Below are 23258 nucleotides of genomic sequence, written 5' to 3' on the forward strand. Positions count from 1 at the left end.
AAAAATTACAAGCTGAGGATTTAACTCCTGGCATTTTCATAAGGGAGTGGAAGAACTTGCTATTTTGCCTGTCCCAAAGAGGAGGTTTAATCCCAGATGGCATTTCTGCTTCAATGAAACGGAGAGAGACACAGCTATTGGAAAATAAAAATTTTCTGGCAGCTGTTTATGTGGACCCAAGTCATCGTATACTGCTTGATGATCAACAGTTTACTAAAGGAAAAGAAGCTCTGTCTGAGGTAGCAGTTAAGGCCCCGTCACACATAGCGATCTCGCTAGCGAGATCGCTGCTGAGTCACAAGTTTTTCTCACCAGCGAGATCGCTGTGTGTGACAGCGATCAGCGACCGGCCCCCTGCCGGTATCGCTGATCGCTCTGGGAAATCTCTTGACATTTCTTTTGTCGCTGATCTCCCACTGGCCAGCACACATCGCTGTGTGTGACAGGCGGGAGACCAGCGATAAAATAATAAAAAAAAATTTAAAATATTACTATTCTCACCTTCCGACGTCCCGCGCAGCATTCCCGCCTCTCTCCACGCTCCGGTCCCAGTAATCCTTTGCAAGAATGACCGCGAGACTTCGCAATCCCGCGAGAACGGACGTCATCGCGGTAATTCTCGCAAAGGATTACTGGGACCGGAGCGTGGAGAGAGGCGGGAATGCTGCGCGGGACGTCGGAAGGTGAGAATAACAATATTTTTTATTTTAATTCTATTTTTGACATGAATCAGCGCTGAACAAAGCGATGCCGCACGCGCGGCGTCGCTGTGCTAATCGTTGGTGAAGCTGTCTGTTTGACAGCTCACCAGCGATCACATAGCGATTCACCAGCGATCCTGACACGTTGATATCGTTGTCGGGATCGCTGGTAAGTCGCTATGTGTGACGGGGCCTTAAGGATGAGTGGCCTACAGGAGAATGCCAGGCACAAGAGGACTTGGGTCCTGACAGTGCTACTGCTGCCATATCTTCATCCTCATCAGATGAGGAGTTTGACTTTGACAAGTATTTGGATGACATGGAGCAGGCAAAGCGCTGCCGCAAGGAAAAGGATTTCACTCCGTCTCCTATGGCAAGCAGATTGACCATATTTCAGCAAAATGTTTCACTTGCTCTCAAAGAAATAGAAAAATTCAACCATTCATCAAAACTGACTGTGCATGAGGCAAGTCCTTTATACCCGGAAATTGTTAGAGATGTTGCCCATGTGGTTACGGCTTTGCCTCCAACCCAAGTTAGTGTAGAGAGGTTGTTCTCTAGCCTTAAAATTATTAGGTCAGATTTGAGGTCATCTATGAAGGGGGATCTGATGGAGCCAATTTCTATTTAAATTCATAGACTGCACAAATGTTATTTAGTATGTTTTTGCTGAAAACGATTTTTTGCCACTTACATAGTTTATTACAAATATATATATATATATTTTTATTTATGTTAGGGTGCTTCATTTTTCATATGACTTTGCTTGAATCCTTGGTCTAAGTCATCTAAAAGATCCATGTAAAAAAATTTAGCGAAATCGATTCATATTTAGGGGTTGCACACTTTGATCACTTATCTGAAAGTACTGAAATTCATGAAAATGTATCATCGACATCACACTAATGTGTATGTTGTGTTTCTATTGTTTTGCAGGTAGTTAAACTGAAAATGAGTACTAGAAACGGAATTTGGTTACTTGAAAAGATGCCTGGTGGTGAACTTTTGGGAGCGTGACTCCCTTCCAAGGAACAAGTGCTTTTAGTTTTTATTTACCATCACTAGGAAATGATAAACCCTCTCGTGTGCTGCTAAATCCACAAGGATTGTTATGGCAAGGATGCAGGAAAGGTTTTCTTGTGATGATTCTTCCATGAAGGCCATATTTGTGCAGGTGTCTCTGAACAGCAGAACAATGTACTACAACTCCAAAGTTTTCTGAGCACACAAATCTCCAAGGGTGCCCAAACTTTTGCATTGCAATTTAAAATTAGAGAAAAAAAATGACAATATTTTTTTCCGGACTAAAATACAAAGGAAATATGTCATCTTTAACTTTAGGTCTTTTAGAGATAATTTCATCTTCAACTTGCTTGACTGTTCACAATAATAGTAACTTTGACCAGGGGTGCCCAAACTTTTGCATGCCACTGTATGTTATTTTTTTTTCATGCAAATCTTAAACTATAGCAACTTTACATAGGCCAGAAAAATGACAATATATCACACTATCCCCTTATTGGCACTTTTTATGCCACATTTGGACTTGGCACAAATTTTGCTGTGGATTTGGCAGCACGTTTTTACCTCTTATGTGACTTTTTAGACAAAATTCTGTAACGACTCAGCATAACAAAGATCATACTGCATATAGAAAAACCACAGCCTTCCCCACAGTCTGCACAAATGTCTCCTGCCACCTAGAAAAAGGGGTTTCCTAATACCTGGGTTACTAGCCTTATGATGTACTTGGGGGGACTTCAGTGCAGAGCAGACAATCTGAACATGGCCTCGGTGTCGAATAATCAATATTTCCCCTTTCTTTTCGTTCCTAAAACAGATTCATACTCTTGTTCCCATTTAGCAGCTTTTATTATCCTCTCCATATCTTTTCAATTTTCTTTTTTTTTGAACAAGGATGCAGGAAATAAAAAAAAAAACTGGATTTTTAAAGGTGCTATAAAAAGCAGAAGTTACACAGAAGTCCTAGTACGCAAAGGGGGATTGCATTAGAGTCAGTGTGTCTCCGGCAGAATTACGATTGAAAATGAAGAACGTGTGAAAATGGTGGACTACCTCAACAATGTCTTGAAAGATGGCAGTCATCCAAGAGAAGATTACAAACAGCTATTACAACTATCACATCTATATCTTGGAGGTTGGGATGAAAACAACTTTGAATTTCGGGTTCCAGGGGCTCTGACTGAAGCAAGGTGGATGGCAAAGGCCATATATGTACTCAAAATTGTGCTAGTCACTACACAATTGCATATGTCTAATACCGAATGGAAAGGAATAAGAAAAGCAGCACGTTTTGTCTGTCTGATATATGTCCGCTTTTGGCACGAGGCAGTTGTAAGACGATGGGCTCCAAAGAATGATTTGGAGATGCTACAGCTTTTGCAATATTATCCAGATAAAGATGTCAGAGAGCGTGCCCTCCCAGCGGCTAAGAGACACATCTGGTATCTGTCGGAAACTAACAGACGACTGGCATTTTTGGATGAGCGTATCGGTCAGGCTGAGAAGGAGAAGATGTTTGAAAATTTAAGAATGAAACCTGAAAAGAAAAAGGAACTGAAACGGTTGGAAGGTAAAAACCTCGTTTTTGAAGGAAAAGACCTCAGCAATTTTGTTACAAGTAAAACAAAGAATTCTTTGAATTATTTGGGATCCACAACATAGAAGACTATTGCAGTGATACACGAAGAAGCTCCATCAATGCTATGTGCACACATATGCAGACAATTCCTGACTGAAAACCGGACTCCTTCCCAGAAAACGCGCATTTTTGCATAAAAAAACTGTTTTTATGCGGTTTTTTCCAGAGCATCCCCAGTCTCATAGAAAATAGTTAGATATGTGGAGTTTTCTGCGAAATTAATGAGCATGCTGCATTTTTTACCGCAATGCGTTTTTTTTCGCGGAAAAAACACATCAATATGCACAAAAAGTGCAGAATTCATTAAAATGAATGGGATGTTTCTTTTAAGCGGTTTTAAAGCGTTTTTGCCGGTAAAAACGCTTAAAAAAATGCTTACGTGTGCACATACCCTTAAGGTGATGAATGACACTGCAGAAAGGGGCATTGCTCTGATAAAGAAGTTTAATAATTCAGAGATGAACAACAAACAGTTCTTGTTAAGAGTTGTCGAGTATCATAGAAAAGCCTTCACTGGTATATAGACTTTAATCTTATCTTATTACGTCCGATTATTTTTGGTCCAATAATTACCAGTTGGAATTCCTAATATTTAAGCTGGAGTCACACATAGCGACTTACCAGCGATCCCGACAACGATATCAACGTGTCAGGATCGCTGGTAAGTCGCTATGTGATCGCTGGTGAGCTGTCAAACAGACATGTCAAAAATAGAATTAAAATAAAAAATATTGTTATTCTCACCTTCCGACGTCCCACACAGCATTCCCGCCTCTCTCCACGCTCCGGTCCCAGTGATCCTGTGCGAGAATGACCGCGAGAATGTCACGGTCTCGCGGGAGCGCGACGTCTCGCAGTCACTCGTGCAAAGGATTACTGGGACCGGAGCGTGGAGAGAGGCGGGATGGCTGCGCGGGACGTTGGAAGGTGAGAATAACAATATTTTTTGTTTTTATTATTTTACAGCTGATTGCTGGTCTCCCGCCTGTCACACGCAGCGATGCGTGCTGGCCGGTGGGAGATCAGCGACGAAAAATATGTCCAGAGGTTTCTTGCAGCGATCTGCGATACCGGCAGGGGGGACGGTCACTGATCGCTGTCACACACAGCGATCTCGCTAGCGAGATTGCTATGTGTGACTCCAGCTTTAATATGTATACATGTACTGTTTAGATATTTGAATAAAAAAAAATGTATTATTTTACTTCCTCCCTTTTTTGTCTTTCTCTATTTAGATTCACTCCATATATGACTTTAAATGAAATAGTTATGGTGTTTTTTTTTTTTACTATATAAGTTTATGTTGCTAGGGGAGACTAAGCTATATTTTGTGGAAAATTGTGTAGGTTGTTATTATTGTGTTTCTTACCGAGCAGCACCCTCCTCTGATTAATAGATCAGTGGCGGTGTACCAGAGTAAACTTCTTGTCAAGCAGGAGGAAGGTGCTGCTAGGTAGGAAATACAATGTGAGGCTGAGAAGCTACAAGTGCATCATCATGCCCCAGTGCGCTTCCAAAATGTGATTTCTCGCTGATAGAGCAGTGCTTGGAGCTCTAAAAGGGATAGACTGACATATCTTTCAAAAGGCTTCAAAAACATATAAATGGTCTGGTGGGTGTAGAGGTTCCTGACCGATTCCCCTTAAAATGTGCGCAAAGAAAACGGAGTTCTAGTCTCTAACTGGATAACATGATTGCTCTGCGGTTTGGTAGTAAAACATCCCATGAGAACCCTGTGCCCCAACATGAACAATCCCTAAAAGAAGGGCTCAGTTATCATCAAAGAACCCTTTGCTTCAAGGGCTGCATGAACAATCTGTAAGACCATTAATAATGAGGACGCCAACCTGCTGCCGGACTAGGAAACCTTTAGTGAATGGGATGATTAAGTGTACTCGTTACAGAAAACCGCTGGACGCAATTCTACAATTTTCTGCCAAATACTCCTTTGGAGAAAGGCAATTCAACTTTTATAAGAGCATAATGAAATACAACCTCTGGGAGGTCTAGAGAGAAGGGAAGGAACAAAATAAATAAAGCTGGAGTAATATATTTACAGCGTCCGCATTAAAGGGAACCTGGAGTCTGACTGATGATGCCCGAGCCACAGGCATCAGAAAGTAGAAAGTGGCTTGGTTATAACAACAAAATCATACATTGAAAAGCTTGCCAGAGTCATCTAGACTGGCGTAGTTCATGTCAGTCTAGATGAGGGGGCATGCTACAGTCAGAAGCCCCTGATGAAGGTGCACCCCTCTTCATGAGTCGGGAGTGTCTGACAAGTGGCATGCGCCATGCAAGAAATCTTACTCCAGTCAGGTACTGGAGATTTCTGCCGTCCTGCCCAAGTCAGTCATGAATTAGACGAGCTTTGGCGTCCTGTCTCGCCCCAGTTCCATCCATTTGGGCACATCTCCAACTTGCGCCTACATTTTCTGACTTTTCAAAGCTTTTAGAAGAGAATTCTGAAGTGAAAGCTTTGAAAAATTGGGCCCTATGTGTCTCAGCTGACTAGTCCATAGTCAGTCCCGAGTGGCTTCTCCCTGGTCTAATGTCCTTAACTAACAAGTCCATCCCTATTCGTGATGAGCGAGTGAGCTTGGATAAGGTGGTATGCTCAGGTGCTAACCGAGTGTCTTCGTCATGCTCTAATAATTTGTTTGAGACCCTGCAGCAGCATGTCTGGCGTTTGTTCAACAGCCACAACGCATGCAAGGATTGCCTGTGTGTCAAGCAATCCCTGCATGTGTTGCAGCTGTCTAATAAGTGCCAGACATGCAGGAATGGGGACGCGAACATAATATTTGAGCACGCCAAAGGCAGTCTGTTAGCACCCGTGCATGCTCGCTCATTACTAATCCCTATGTGTGTACATAGGAAGAGACCTATCAGTTAAGGGGATCGGGGTGGGGACAAGCTGCCAGGGACCTTCCCTCACTAGACAAGCAAGATGCAGTTCCCAGAAGATGATTCAAATTATGTTTTTCCTGAAATGTCACAGTGTTTAGAAGTAAAACCTATGCAGCAGGAATAACGCAGCCATGGTCTGAGTCTTCATGCCTGTTGTTCGAGCAGAATGAACCAGATAGCATTATGGATAAAGAGAACATGTTAAGTCACACTTTCAGATGTGAATACAAAGGGGATTCCTTAGACTTCAACATCCATGTATCTACAAGAGAAGTTCCACAGAAAGTGTCATGTGGCCCCTGGCTCCAACCACTGTCAGCAGAACCTTTAACTCCCTTAAATTGTGCATCATAATGACTGACGTTTTTATAGCACAATCCACAGATGATCGATAATATTAAGAACTGGGAAATTTGGAAGCCGAGTAAACACCTTGAATTCTTTGCCATGTTCCTAAATCCATTCCTGAAAATTTTTTGCAGTTTGGCAGTCATTATCCTGGCAAAAGAGGCACTCTAATTGAGGAATACCACCGCCGCAAGTGGGCACTTTGGTCTACAAGAATGATTAGGTAGGTGGTAAATGTCAAAGTAACATTAAAATAAATGCCAAGGTCCAATGATCTCCAGCAGAATATTGTCCACTGCTTCACACTGCCTCCGTCAGCTTGACATCCTTGTACCATCGCTTGATCAGATAACTGACATTGTACATCGTACTATCCATTGGAGAATATGAGTCCTGGTAAGGTGACTGGAACAAGATATACTTGAAGGCTCATCTGATGACGTAACATTCCAGTCACATGACCACTGCAGCCAATCACAAGCTTCAGCAGTCACCAAAGTCATTGCTTCCGCTTCCTGTCACGGGCTTACCACGACAGAGAGGAGTCATAAGACCTCAGAGTAGCATTTCTCCTACTCCTGTACTGTTTAGAAGAACCTTACCTTCATATTACATGGTGTAAGTTTCTTTTAGCAGTGCAGGGGTTAATCTGCTCAGTTGAGCGCACCTGGAAGCTTTCCAGCATTAAAGGCTCTCAGCTGTGCACTGTTAGCCACTACCATCTCCTATATAATCTGGGCCCTGGCTAGCACTCATTGTCAGATGATAGCTTATGTTGCATGGTTAGTAGGTGGTGGTTTGTTTGAGAAGGCGTTTGGTGGATTTATGTGAGACTGTCGCTAGGTTTTGGGTGTGTGCTAATTATCCTCCTTCTCCTACTTTCGTCTTACCCCATCCTCCACTCTCCAGTGTTTACGTCTGTTGTTTGTGTGAGTATATTTGTATGTTTGGTATTTTTCGTTATCCCTGTTCATAATACCTTGTTAGCCTGGTTGGTGTATTACGGTACACTACCACTTGCCTCTTCCTTGGGTGGTGGAAGTATACAGACTGAGGGCGGATTCAGGAGTTAAGGCAAGGTACGTGGCCCTGGCGTCTTCACCATCAGAAGTAAACCGGGGAACACAGACAACCCCTTTAATATTATACACGATCAGCGTACATACGTTTTTTTATGAACATATCTATTTTTACAAACACAAATCTAAAAATAATTACTAGCCTGCTGTAATCAGTTTACTCTAATTCTACAGATCTTTTAGCTACTATTCTGTATTCTGTAATTGGTAGTTTTTATTTTGAGTGGTTTAATAAGACAACCAATCTGCGGGGATATCCAGAGGGTGGAGCAGACAGCAAATGACGGCTTTAAGTTTTTAAAACTAGGGCATATCTTTTGCTAATGGATTAATTTTCCGATGGCTGCACGTGTATTCCATTAACTAAAATCCCTACTTGCTCCATGGCTTACTACTACGTGGGCCTAAACACGTTCATGGTACGATTTCATGAGATGAACGTGAGCCATTGAGAGCGGGTATCAGCTACATGATACAGCTATCGTATATACTCGCGTATAAGCCAAGATTTTCAGCCCTTTTTTAGTTCTGAAAGTCCCCCTCTCGGTTTACACGCAAGTCATATAGCCAGGGGGAGGTGGGGGGAGGGGGAGCGGGCGTGTCAGATCATACTAACCCCCCCCAGCGCATCTCTGCAGCCCCCTGCTTGTCACACGGTCTTCCATTCCTTCCTACAGCGGTCACCTGGTTCCGCTAATTAAAGTCATGAATATGCGCATATTTATGACTTTAATGAGCGGTACCATGTGACCGCTGAAGAAAGGAAAGGCGACTGTGGGAGAGCGGGGCTGCAGAGATGCGCCAGGGGAGGTAAGTATATGCTATAGTCACCTGTCCCGGTTCCAACGCTGCTCGCCGCTGTCTGCCCACCGGGTCCCTCTGTCAGTGACGTTCAGGCAGCAGAGGACGCGATGACAGTCAGTGCGCGCCTTCTGCTGCCTGACGTCACTGACAGCGGCGAGCAGCGTTGGCCTGGGACAGGTGAGTATCTCAGGTGCTTTGTCCTGAGCCAGCGGCGACACCTGTCCCCCATAGAGCGCCGGTGTCTCCGCCTACTCAGCACACTGGCACCTGGCCCCCAGGGACAAGAGGTGAGTATGTCTTTCTTTTTTTTTTTTTTTTTTTAAATACCTGCCGTAGCAGCAGCAATATATGGGGGCATAATCTATGGGGCATCTTATGGGGGCATATTCAATGGAGCATCTTATGGAGGCAGCATATGGGGGCATCTTATGGAGGTAGCATATGGGGGCATCTTATGGGGGCAGCATATGGAGGCATATTCAATGGAGCATCTTATGGGGGCAGCATATGGGGGGATATTCTATGGAGCAGCATATGGGGCATAATCTATGGAGCATCTTATGGGGCCTATTCTATGGAGCATCTTATGGTGCAGCATATGGGGCATAAACTATGGAACATCTTATGGGGCCATAACCTTTATAGAGCAGCATATTGGGCCTATTATTCTATGGAGCATCTTATGGGGTAATTATTAACCTTTGTGCAGCATTATATGTGGCGTATTTGTATGGAGCATCTTATGGGGCCATCATGAACTGTATGGAGCATTATATGAGGCTCCTGATTGAATATGGCTATTCAAAAACATTTAACCTACTGATGTCTCAATTAATGTTACCAATAAAAGTATCTATTTTTATTTTTGAAATTTACCAGTAGCTGCTGCATTTACCACCCTAGGCTTATACGCGAGTCAATGAGTTTTCCCAGTTTTTGAGGCAAAATTAGGGGGGTCGGCTTATACACGAGTATATATGGTAATACCCTGTCGAAGCGATCATAGTCAGTACTAGCACCAATCCCAACTATAAAGACTGGAAAAAGGTATGTGTAGTTACGGAAGCAGCAATATAAAATATGCCAATGAAAATTAATTTGAACTTCGGACCACCCCTTTAATGTTGTGTTTTGAGGCTTCTCATCAAACTTTTCAGCATTTTTCCCAACAAGTCTATCAATCCTGACTGTGCTGTTTCTAGTGTTGGAAGAAAAAAATTTGAAAAGAGTAATAGAAACCATGGCAGAATCTCCAACCAAAAGTGTGAACAGAGCTCAATTCATTGTAGCTACTTGATCCTTATTGTACTTGCCGAGCGCGGATGTCAGAACTTTCCTCTAAGTTTGGATCCCGGCAGTAGGACCAACAGCAATGAGAAGCTGAAGACATATCATAGCAATATGTCATCAATACGCAATCGTATTATTCTAATATAATAATGTATTGTGTCATTTGCTTGCATACCCATAAACTAAAAGTAAAACTTAGGTAACAAATGGTTAATCTCTTAACATGTAAAATGTAACCACAAATAAAAACTGCATCACAGCCATATCTGCACAGCATAAAAGACTTTCCATATGACTGGATACAGATCTGCTCCGGAGATACTTAATTATAGACATTTTGCTTACTTTGTGATTCAGGAATGAAATATCCTACATCATTAACCAGCCGTAATAAAAAAAAAAAGGAAACATTTTTAATATTTCACATATGTACACAGCAGCGGGGTTATGGATGCCGCATAAGTAGTAGTTTATAGAACAGTTACAGATCCATTTATTAGTTGAGTTCTGCAAAGAAAGCAGCAGAAGATGCAAGTGACACGTAGAAACCTCACATACCCACTGAGACTGTGCCGTCTGGAACTCGATGCAAAAATAGTCAGTCTCCACCACATTCAGATGAGTGAATACTTGGGCCAGTAGCGTCTGCCCCGTGGTCTTTGGCTGAAAAATACAAAAAGATTTATTAGGAAACAGAGTCCCGAAACATTACATGACCTTATTAGAGACCAGATTCTTTTCCTAATATCTTGCCCATTCAAAAGAAAATGTCCCTGCAAATGGTTATCATTGTCGCACCTTAAGGGTATGTGCACACGCTGCGGATTGTAGTGTGGATTTGGCCACACGGATTTTGTAAAATCCGCAGGTAAATCTGCAGGTCAAAAGACCTGCGGATTGCTCTGCCGTTTTGCCCAGCGGTTTTTCATCTCCTCAATGGAGCAGATGGCAAACCGCAGCGGAATCCGCAGAAAGAATTGACATGTCAATTCTTTCTGCGGTTTCAAAACCGCAGAAAAACCGCGTGGAAAAATCTGCACCGTCTGCACTGCGGTTTTTTATTCCTATAGGGAATAATGGTACTGTACACCACAGCAAAAACTGCTGCGGACCCGCAGCGGCCAAATCCGCTGCGGAACCGCAGCAGAATCCGCAGCGTGTGCACACAGCCTTAGGGGGCTTTCACCGCACTTCACTAATTACAATCTAATTCAACATATGTGGAGAAAAGTCATGAGATGAGACCAGGAGGCGTTCACAGGCCTCACTCCGACACCAGGGCTTTTATATTCTATAGTACTAGTCACAGTTTTCTTTCTTGACTGATTACAGGTCCTATTTTGGGGACAGAACTCATCCATTCAAGTCAGGGTTCACTAACAGATCTAGCAGAAGCTTGGCAAATCACCAATTTTGAAAAATCAGCAAAACCCCTGATGATCAACAGATGGTAAAAAGGACAAAGATGAAAAAAAATAATACCAAAGGGATAGGAAAAAATATATATAATCTGTGGGCACGGATGTCAATAATGCTGATGGATTTTGGATGCAGTGTAAGAACAGATATAACTAAGAAAAGGCTGAGCAAAGTTCAAATGCTGAACACCATTTTCTCTACAGACCATGGACTGTGTGTTACATGTGAATTTCACCCTTTGAACTGCACATTTGGTCACTTGAAGCTCACAATAATTGCTAGCTATAAATCTATCTGATGACACAAATGACTCTGAACTCCACGACATAAAAGTAATGATAAAAAAACAAAGTGTCAGGATTTATTTTTAGGATTTTACTTAAGGAGGTGTTCCGGTTATCTCCAGGATAGGCGATAGCGTCCAGATTTTTGAGGGTCCTACTGCTCGGACCCCGCCTTAGAGACTCCTCTCTGCACGCACTATGCACGCTGTGAGGATTCACAAACCTGCACTCACAGAGTCACTGTAGACTTGTACCCCAAGACCGGACAACCCCTTTAAGGAGCCACTGCCTGCTGTTTTCCCACCCAGCACCAGTCTCTCTAGCTTGATTGATAATTGCATTGTCTCTGTGACCCCAGGTGCCATGTAAGAAAATCAGGCGGTGAGCTATGAATCAAGATGCAGAGGCCAATGCTGGGCGGAGAAACAACCTCAGGAAGCAGAGGCTCCTAAAGGGCTCGGACAAGCCCAGACCACTAATGTCTCATTTTGCAATAATTAAAATGCTAATCACACAGAATGCAGAACAGATAGAAAATATAAAGATGTAGATGGATTTACATTTCAAAGACCTGCATGCTACATATGTGGTTTGGGGGGCTGGTATGGTTTTATCAAACTGAGAAATGCCCTTTAACCTTAGCGTCCACCATCTTAATGTGTAAAATGGCAATTGGGAATAAGGCTGTAGTGTCCCCCAGAGTTGGAAAATCTCAGGAATCTCTGCTACCGGTAGCAGAGACACTGGAGAACATGATCAGGGCCGGATTTTCTAGTCCCCGATCATGTGATCACTGTTACTCTCTCTCCTGACATGAGATACATGTAAAGTGAGAAATGATGCTCCCTGAGACGCCCCATCCCCCCGGCCGACATCTTCCTGGGTAAATTAACCCCTTCATGACCCAGCCTATTTTGACCTTAATGACCAGGCAATTTTTTGCAATTCTGACCAGTGTCCCTTTATGAGGTAATAACTCTGGAACGCGTCAACGGATCCTAGCGATTCTGAAATTGTTTTTTCGAGACATATTGGGCTTCATGTAAGTGGTAAATTTGGTCGATAATTTTTGCGTTTGTGAAAAAATCAGAAATTTGGCGAAAATTTCGCAATTTTCAAATTTTGAATTTTTATTCTGTTAAACCATAGAGTTATTTGACACAAAATAGTTACTAAATAACATTTCCCACATGTCTACTTTACATCAGCACAATTTTGGAAACATTTTTTTTTTGTTAGGAAGTTATAAGGGTTAAAAGTTGACCAGCGATTTCTCGTTTTTACAAGAAAATTTAAAAAAACATTTTTTTTTTTTAGGGACCACCTCACATTTGAAGTCACTTTGAGGGGTCTATATGGCAGAAAATACCCTAAAAGTGACACCATTCTAAAAATTGCACCCCTCAAGCTACTCAAAACTACATTCAAGAAGATTATTAACCCTTCAGGTGCTTCACAGGAACTAAAGCAACGTGGAAGGAAAAAATGGACATTTTAATTTTTCCAACAATTTTAATTTTTCCAACAAAAATTTTCTTTTAGCATCAATTTTTTCATTTTCACATGGGCAACAGGATAAAATGGATCCTAAAATTTGTTGGGCAATTTCTCCCGAGTACACGGATACCTCATATGTGGTCATAAACCACGGTTTGGGTGCACGGCAGGGCTCAGAAGGGAAGGAGCGCCATTTGACTTTTGAATGGAAAATATGCTGGAATATTTAGCGGTTGCCATGTCGCGTTTGGAGAGCCCTCGTGCGCCTAAACATTGGAGCTCCCCCATAAGTGACCCCATTTTGGGAACTAGACCCCTCAAGGAACTTGTCTAGATGCATAGTGATCACTTTGAACCCCCAGGTACTTCACAAATTGATCCGTAAAAAAAAGTACTTTTGTTTCACAAAATTTTTCTTTTAGCCTCAGTTTTTTCATTTTCACATGGGCAACAGGATAAAATGGATCCAAAGATTTGTTGGGCAATTTCTCCTGAGTACACTGATACCTCATATGTGGTCATAAACCACTGTTTCGGCGCATGGCAGTGCCCGGAAGGGAAGGAGCGCCATTTGACTTTTTGAATGGAAAATTAGCTCCAATCATTATCGGACACCATGTCGCGTTTGGAGAGCCCCTGTGTACCTAAACAGTGAAAACCCCCCACAAGTGACACCATTTTTGAAACTAGACCCCTTAAGGAACTTATCTAGATGTTTAGTGAGCACTTTGAACCCCCAAGTGCTTCACAAGAGTTTATAACAGAGCAGTGAAAATAAAAAAATCATTTTTTTTTCCCTCAAAAATGATTTTTTTAGCACGCTATTTTTTATTTTCACATGGCTAACAGGAGAAATTGGACCACAAAAGTTGTTGTCCAGTTTGTCCTGAGTACGCTGGCACCCCATATGTGGGGGGGGTGACCACTGTTTCGGCGCACGGCAGGGCTCAGAAGGGAAGGTGCGCCATTTGCCTTTTTAAATGAAAATCTGCACCTATCGTTAGCGGACACCATGTCGTGTTTGGAGAGCCTGTTGTGAGTTCATTTTCCCCTTCGTCACTGAGGTCTGGTGAACTCCCTATTCTGGTGAAGGAAGGTAGTGAGCCTGATTATCAGGCACCTGAGCCTAATGAGGATGATTGGCTGAGTGGAGTCACGGACTGGATATAAGGCTGCCGACGCCCTTCTGCCCTGCGGGTGATTTCTCTGTGGACTTCTAGGACACCAGTCTGATTCCTGCTCCTCTAAAGCTAAGTTTTCTGCTTTGCCTGTTAGCATTTTTGTTTTGTTTTTTGTTTTCCTTGCTTTTCTGTATTCTGCCATTCCCTGCTGGGGTGAGCTGAATCTCCTTTTGCCTGTAGCTCTGTCTTCAGAATATTCCTGAGTACTGACTTAGCTTTTTTGAAGCCTAGCGTCTTCAGGGCCTTTTTCACTGTCAGTCTGTTGGCTCTTATTTTCATAGGGTTTTTCATGGATTGCAGACAGCAGCCTTCCTGTCTTTTTCTATCCAGCTAGCTTGGGCCCCGTCTTTGCTCAGTCTATCTTTCTGTCTGTGTTAGTATTTTCATCTTGCTTCACTGTCATTATATGTTAGGGGCTGCCTATTGCTTTGGGGTCTGCTCTGGGGCAGTTTAGATTTCCCCTTTCTTTCTTTAGGCCTATTTAATTCTCCGGCTGTGATCGAGGGGTCTAGGGCATCGTAGGAACCCCCCACGGCTACTGCTAGTTGTGTTGATAGGTTCAGGGGTCAGCAATCTGATAGTTGCCAACTTCTCTGGACTTAGCTTGTATTTCTGTTTTTGCCTCCAACGGTGACTCAATCATAACAAGAGCCCATGTGTGCCTAAACTTTGGAGCTCCCCCACAAATGACCCCATTTTGGAAACTAGACCCTCTAAGGAACTTATCTAGATGCATAGTGAGCACTTTAAACCCCCAAGTGCTAAACAGACGTTTATAACGCACAGCCGTGAAAATAAAAAATATTTTGTTTTCCTCAAAAAATTATTTTTTAGTCCGCAATTTTTTATTTTCACAAGGGTAACAGGAGAAATTGGACCCCAAAAGTTGTCCAGTTTGTCCTGAGTACGCTGGTACCCCATATGTGGGGGGGAGGGGGGGACCACTGTTTGGGCACACGTCGGGGCTCGGAAGGGAAGTAGTGACATTTTGAAATGCTGACTTTGATGGAATGGTCTGCGGGCGTCATGTTACAATTGCAGAGCCCCTGATGTACCTAAACTGTGGAAACCCCCCACAAGTGACCCCTATTTTGGAAACTAGACCCCCCCAAGGAACTTATCTAGATGTGTGGTGAGCACCTTGAACCCCCATGTGCTTCACAGGAGTTTATAACAGAGCCGTGAAAATAAAAAATCATTTTTTTTCCTCAACAAAAATTATTTTTAGCCCGCAATTTTTTTTTCACAAGGGTAACAGGATAAATTGGACCCCAAAAGTTGTTGTCCAGTTTGTCCCGAGTACGCCGATACCCCATATGTGGGGGTACCACCGTTTGACTTCTTGAACGCAAAATTGGCTGGAATCAATGGTGGCACCATGTCGCGTTTGGAGACCCCCTGATGTGCCTAAACAGTGGAAACCCCTCAATTCTAACTCCAACCCTAACCCCAATACACCCCTAACCACAACCCTAACCCCAACACATCCCTAACCCTAATCCCAACCCTAACCATAACCCTAACCCCAACACACCCCTAACCCTAATCCCAACCCTAACGACAAGCCTAACCCTAATCCCAACCCTAACCCCAACACACCCCTAACCCTAATCTTAACCCTAATTCCAACCCTAATTCCACCCTAACCCTAATTTCAACCCTAATCCTAAAGAAAAAGACAAATAAAAATATTTTCTTTATTTTATTATTTGTGCCTACCTATGGGGGTGATAAACGGGGGGTTTATTTACTTTTTATTTTATTTTGATCACTGTGAAAGTTTATCACAGTGATCAATATGAATGGATGTAATCTGCAGCTGCAGATTCCGGCAGGCGCACTGCGCATGCGCCCGCCATTTACCAAGATGGCGGCGCCCATGATCCAGGACCGTGGGACACCAGGAGTGACAGCGGCACTCGGAAGGTACCAGGGGGTGGGAGGGGAGGTGATCGGAAGGCAGGGGGAGCGGAGGGAAGGCGGGGTGAGCAGATGAGGACAGCGGCGGCAGATCGCCGCTATCATTCAGCGGCAGGGGCCAGATCGCCCCCGTTAACCGTGGGGGGGGGTCGGATCGGTGTCTCCAGCCATGTCCGATGCTACTGCAGCTTCGGCCATGGCTGGATTGTAATATTTCATCAAATTTCATTGATGAAAAATTACTATCGCTCTGATTGGCTGTTAATACTGTTAATAGTGAAAGCCAAATCAGTGCGATCGTAGCCACGTGGGGGCGAAGCATCCCCCCCCGTGGTGAAGTACAAAGCCCCCTGTATCTCCGGGTCGGGTGACCTTTCATTGACCCCGGTCACCCGACCCGCACCGACTTTTGGAAACTAGACCGGCACCGACTTTCATGACGCATACGCTGTGTCACTGGTCGGGAAGGGGCTAAAAAAAAAAAAAAAAAAAGGCCAGGTGCACGCGCAGAGAGCCCATCCAGATCTGTCAGCCAGTACCCAGCAACAATAGGAAATTCTTCCTATTGGTTCCTTTTGATCACTGTGATTGGGTACATCACAGTGATCAAAAGAAGCAAAAAAATTGCAAAATAAAATCCCCTTTGTCACCCCCTTAGATTAAAATTCTAAAATATTTTACATTCTTTGCAGTTGGGGTTATGGTTGCGTTAGTATTTTTTTTTGCTTTTTTTTCAAAATTAAAAAAAAAAAAAGACGATATGACAAGCTAGTGTTGAGCACAACAAGTGTTCGCTACTCGAGTTTGCATCGGGTGCTCAGGTATGCACGGAGTATTGCAGATTCCCGCATGATTTTTTTGGGTGTCTAACAGCTGAAAAACATGCTGGCAGGGACTCGAGCATGCCACTCAAGCACCTGCGATATTCGGTGTGTATCCAAGCACGTGATGCAAACTGTAATAGCGAGCACTTGCGCTCACCACTAATGACGACATATTCAATATGACAACCTAATGCTATCCAACTCTGTGTCGTACCTGTGGACTAAAAATGCTCACTATACCCCTGGATAAAATCTTTGAGGGGTGTGGTTTCCAAAATGGGGTCACTTGTAGGGGGTTTCCAATGTTTAGGTACATCAGTAGCTCTCCAAAACCCAACATGGTGTCCGCTCTGGATTCCAGCCAATTTTCCGTTCAAAAAATTCAAACTGTGCTCTTTCCCTTTGAGCCCTGCCGTATGCCCAAATAGTGGATTTCCCCCACATATGGGCATCGGCGAACTTAGGAGAAATTGCACAACAAATTATGTGGTCCAATTATGTGGTCCTAAATTAAAATTTTTGGGGAAAAGTTAAATGTTTATTTTTTCCTTCCACATTGCTTCAGTTCCTAAACTTCTTGAATGTGGTTTTGAACACTGAGAGGGGGTACAGATTTTACAATGGTGTCACTTTGGGGTATTTTCTGTCATGTACACCCCTCAAAGGGACTTCAAATGTGAGGTGGTCCCGAAAAAAAAAAAATGGTTTTGTAAATTTTATTGGAAAAATTAGAAATTGTTGGTCAAATTTTAACCCTTCTAACTTCCTAACAAAAAAAAAAAAAAAATTGTTTCAAAATGTGTGCCGATTTAAACTAGACATGTGGGAAATGTTATTTATTAACTATTTTGTGAGCTATAACTCTCTGGTTTAAGGGCATATGAATTAAAAAGTTTGAAAATCGCCAAATTTTCATATTTTTCCACAAATAAACTCAAGTCATAGCTAAGAAATTTTGTCACGATCATGAAGTACAATATATCACAAAAAAAAAAAAAACACACTCTCTCAGAATCAGTGGGATCCACTGAAGAGTTCCAGAGTTATAACCTCAAAGTGACAGTGGTCAGAATTGTAAAATTTGGCTTGATAATAATAATCTTTATTTATATAGCGCCACCATATTCCGCAGCGCTTTACAGTTTAACAGTTTCAAAACACAAGTCATAAGTTACAACGTTAACAATACAATAATTAAAGCAATCATTTGATTTTGATCATTAAGGTGAAAATTAGCTCGGTCATTCCTTTCACAGGAATCTCTTACTTTTTTTGCGCAACAATGGTATTGTAGGAGTAGAATAAGCAACATGTACACAGGAGAGAGATTTGTTTAGGGGGACAAAACAAGGGATAGGCTCCCTTAAATATTGGTAAAATCTTATCGGAGAGATATATACACACATACATATAAACAAAAAAAAGCATGACATGAAAGACAATGACGCAACTCACTTATAGATCACACTAAAATGAAAAAATATGAATGAATCTTCACAGGGTAATCACAAAACAAAGTTTTGGCTCGTTTAGACCTTCTGTTGCCAAAAGGAACCTAAGACGAGTAGGGAGGATTACACTTTGGACTGTGAGATGGCGTGGTCTTAGCATCTGGACACAATTCTCTCTGGAATTCAGAAAATTCTTCTACAAATGGAAATAACAGAATCTGCCTGTATGAGGCCAGAGAAATTCCACCGTGTTAACCCCTTTACAGCTACTAATACATCCTGCATTTTAATCAGATGCTCAGTGACCTGGATGGACCTAAGTGCGTATTTTTATATACGGATCACTGGTCATGTAAAAAGCACCATGCAGAATGTGACGTATCAGTGTGCCATCTGCAGAAATGTGGACATGGGACATGTGAAGGAGGCTTAACTCGGACACCAGCTGAGTGCAATTTGGAAAATCCTCATTACATACAAGAATAACCAATAACTTGGTCTCTAAGGCCTCTAAACACATTTATTTAATGCTGGTTGAACCCGCCGATACTGATGGGATCGGCAAACCGTCTATTGTGTATGAAGGCCCTAGACAAATATTTAGAATTGAGAGTCCTCAGTGATTGATACCTTTTAATGGCGAACTGAAAAGATGGTAAAAAATTGCAAACTTTCGAGACTAATCAGGTCTCTTCATCAGGCATTGACTAATACAACATCTGAATGTTGTATTAGTCTGGCCTGATGAAGAGACCTGAGTAGTCTCGAAAGCTTGCAATTTGTTACCATCTTTTCAGTTAGCCATTAAAAGGCATCAACTACTGAGGACTCTCAATTCTAAATATTCTTCTATCTACTGGCTAACACGGTACAAAGTTATAAATCTTTCCTGGCCCTAGACAAGTAATGTGATTTTGACTGATTGCGTTATTCTCCCGCAAATAAGCAAATATATCTGAAAATGGAGCTCTCATAGAGGACACAAAAGTGTTGACTTCTGGGTGTGGATCAGCCAGCCAATAAAGCTCTTGCCGAATGATAAGCCAAAGTTGTTCGACCAACCAACTAATGCACTGGCGGACAAAGGCAGAAGAGGGCTCCTGTGCAAGAACAATGAATGGGACCTTTGCAGTCCAAAAGCTCGTCATAGTGCACAGTTCCAAATGTTTTGGAGGTCAAAATGGGCCCCCTTAACTTTTGAGCTCCTGTGCGGCTGCAAAGGTTTCAACAATGGTAAGCCCACTCCTGATTTAATGTGTATGACCGAGTTATAAGTTATAACTTCTAGAAGGTATGGGTCTTCCTTGTGGAGACCTATTGAGTCAATGCAACTTGGGAAAGAGGCAATGCACCTTTAGAAAAATATGCAAATTAGCTCTCCATTAGAATGAAAAAGAAAAATTGGATTAAAGGCATCATACTCCGGCAACCAGTACCTTTCTGAGTACTGATGACCAAAAAAAAAAAATCAGTAGCCTTGGGCGTGTACATATGGACCTTTCTGAAATGGCCGATATTCCTATTTATATGTTTCAAGGCTCTTAAATGGGTTCAACATTGTCTTACATAGCACGTATCTATAGGTGGCGCCAGAGAGGCAGTCTTCAGTTATCAAAGCCACATATCCGGAAGTCTCTGCTTTTTTCTACTTTACCCTCCCGTAGCCCTTCTATATGACATTTTCTACAAAACAATACTTAGGTCAGAAAGAGGGGCAAAATGTAGTTTCAATAGCATGAACACAGATGTATGCATATCAGCACTCAAGCATACATCCAGTCATTGCCCATAGAATAAGGACTCTGTAAAAGTGCCATGCTCAACAGTACCAGCCTAATGTCTAAGTACAGAACAAAGGTTATGGGGGTCTGGGTGTGCAAAAACTATTCTTGCATCCATTTTAGAGAATTCTCTCCTGTCCTTCTCCGTTCCATTCCTGTCCTGTTGGCGACCAGCAGCAGTGCACCCAAGACCGTAAAACCGATACCTGCCAGAGGAACATTTTGCAGATAAAGCTCGTTGAAACGCCGGCTCCCAGAAAGCAGGTTTGGCTGTGTGCTAACTAGAGAGGAGTGAACTTGCTTGAAAAACGTTCACCAATCTGAAATTCGGTAAAAATGTTGAACATTCGGATTCGTGTTTGGATTCCTGAGCATTCTTCCTAAAAATCGGCCAAAGCTCAGTAATTCATCACGTTTCCACTAATGCTTTTGTTAGGACTTTGGCTAGGATAATGGTGCAGTATGAGGGGGGTTGTGGAGATTTCAGAGTAGCGGCAGACTGTTTTTTAAATTAACTTAATGTTTGGAGATTGCGGTAGCCAATCAGGGTACAAAAAACATCCACAAGGTCTTCTGTCATTGGCTGCCAAAGTCACATGTCCCTCTCCATATAAAAAGTGGACATGTTGTTTTTGAGCCATTTTGTCAGTGTAATAGCTCTTGCTGCAAGTTAGTCAGATAGGCGGTTTTTTGTCAGGTAGTTCAGCTAGGTTGGATCCTGTGTCAAATCGACCTTCTAGCAGCTAAATCATTTGTGCCAATAGTGTGGTGCAGGCAGGAGTCCACAAATCTGAATCTAAATCCCTTCTGCTAAGTGTGGTCCAGACACACTATCTCAGCGTAAAAAATACTGATTGGTAATTTAGTGACAGGTGACTGACAGGTTGTGAAACAGCTGGTTAAAAGAGGGGAAGGGTACATCAAACATGAGTGGGAAAAAGCAAGGTCATTGTGGAAGGGGGAATAGGTTTGGTGTTCAAGGTGTACGTGGGTTAGGTGGTAATGTTACTGAAAGCTCTACTGAACAAACACTATCTCGTCCTATCCAAAGACAACATGTTACTGGATGGGCTACTTGGCTCCCTTTCTTTGGCAGCCACACAGCGGTATGTCTTGTAGATGAGAACCAGAAAGAGCATGTGCTCCAGTGGATAGCAAGCGCTGCATCAAGTGGCCTCTCCTCTTTGTCCACCTTAACATCACACACAATACAGTTCTCAGAGGTGGCACCCCAATTACCCTTGTTTCCCCCGACATCACAGCTGCCCAACTGACTGTGGTGAACTACAGATAGACTGCAAAACTGTTCACACATTCTATTCCATGGACATCAGAGGTCTGCTCCAAAAATTCACAGAATCAAATAAGGAAAGCATCTGCATCAATGGCCAAGTTTTTTTTTTTTTCACTTGGCCAGACGAAGTAGGGTCCAAGCAGAATCTAAAGCCTCGCAACCAGACATGAAATCCCGGGGGTGGAGTTGATCCTGATGAGGTGCACGCGAACTTACTGTGCTGTCAGGACAGGAAGAGGAGGATGTCTATCAGGGTGAGGAGCGTGAGAACAGAGAAGATGACGAGGAGGTTGTAGATCCCACTTAGTGTGAACCCAGAGGCACGCGGCTAAATAGCTCAGCAGAGGAGGCGAGTGCCATGGGAGGGTGGATTACAGCAATTCATGATACCAGACAAACTGTTAGTGAATGTGCAGGAGCTGAGGAACCAATGAAGGATGAGAATGAAGAGGTGATGGGTGTGCAACAGTCAGGCGATGAAGAGTATAATTATCCCCCCTCTGGTTGGCGAGAGGAGACAAAGAAAGCAAGCTTGAGGGTTACCTCGCCACCAACATATGGCTCATGCCCTCAACCTGGAAGTACAGCAAATTTCTCCACAACTATACCAGCCTGGATACACTGGTACAGAAAGCATGGCCGCTTTGAGCTCACATCAGTTGTTCGCACCCTGCAGGTCATCAACTCGCATCGCTACAGAGGTCTTGGGTCTACCAGTTAACCGCTTGATACGTGATGTGCCAACTCAGTGGAATTCTACTCTCCACAACTTGCAGCGACTGTGACAGCAGCGATGAGCCTTGGTGCAGTATGTCCTTTTGCATAGCCTGGACAAACGCAGTACGCAAGTGGTGCAAATCACAATTGCGGAGTGGGCACATATGAAGGACCTCTGCACCCTTCAGTTTCGAAATGGCTACCAAGATGGTTAGCGCTGACTATGCAGTCATCAGCATCAATATTCTGGTCATCTACATGCTGGAACATATTTGAATAGTCTGCGAGAGGAGGTGGTGGTCCCAGAGGAAGAGGTGTAAGCAGAAGAGTCTGCGGAAGGGATAACAATATCTTGAAGTTCCGGTTTGTCGCAGCACAGGTGGGTCTCAAGGGAGGGTCGATTACAGCAATTGAGGGGGACTCATGGTAAGTGAAGGTGTTGGTGCCGAGGAAAAAAAATTGAGGAGGATGAGGAGGAAGAAGTGATGGGCAAGCAATTGTCAGGAGAGGAGTATAATCATCTGCTCTCTGTTGTCCTTGGTTGGCGGGAGGGGACAAAGGAAGCAAGCTTGAGGGTTACCTCACCACCAACACATCATGAACTTGGACCTCATGGAAGTGCTCGACATATGAGCACCTTCTAGCTGCACCATGATGCCCGTATTCTTAGGATTAGAAATAGTGCTGACTACTGGGTTGCCACTCTGTTAGAGCCACGGTACAAGAGTAAATTTTGCCAGACGGTTCCATCCCTCCCCACCCCCCAGGAAGGAAAAACTGCATGCTGGAGTATCAAAATACGCTTGAAGACAATCTTAAGAGTGGTTTTCCCCAAGACAGCAGTGAGGCAAACTGTGTATCACAGTTAGAAACTACGAACCCCGTGAATGTTGAGCTGTCAACGCAAAGACATTAGCAGCAACAGCAGTGTAAATGGCAGAAGCAAATTCTGCGAGTCGTTTCACACATTTTGTGCGCCAGCAGAACAGAGTACAAATCTGACACATTGCGAACGACTGGAGAGGATGGTGTAGGAGTATCTGGAGTTCAATATCAATGCCATCGGGAGGGGGGGGGTTGGATCCCTTGTCAATTT

General features: G+C 43.1%; 1 protein-coding gene across 1 annotated transcript in view; it reads right to left on the reverse strand.

The window, feature by feature from the left end:
• Positions 1–23258, reverse strand: part of FARP2 (FERM, ARH/RhoGEF and pleckstrin domain protein 2) — a 159100-nt gene that overhangs the window by 85032 nt on the left and 50810 nt on the right. The window contains exon 3 of the mRNA XM_073581193.1: positions 10353–10457. Coding sequence (XP_073437294.1) covers positions 10353–10457 — 105 coding nt within the window. The remainder of the gene's footprint in view (positions 1–10352; positions 10458–23258) is intronic.

The sequence above is a fragment of the Dendrobates tinctorius genome, unplaced genomic scaffold (genome assembly GCF_039654945.1).
Source record: "Dendrobates tinctorius isolate UK_male_01 unplaced genomic scaffold, ASM3965494v1 ptg000069l, whole genome shotgun sequence".
Taxonomy (NCBI): Eukaryota; Metazoa; Chordata; class Amphibia; order Anura; family Dendrobatidae; genus Dendrobates; species Dendrobates tinctorius.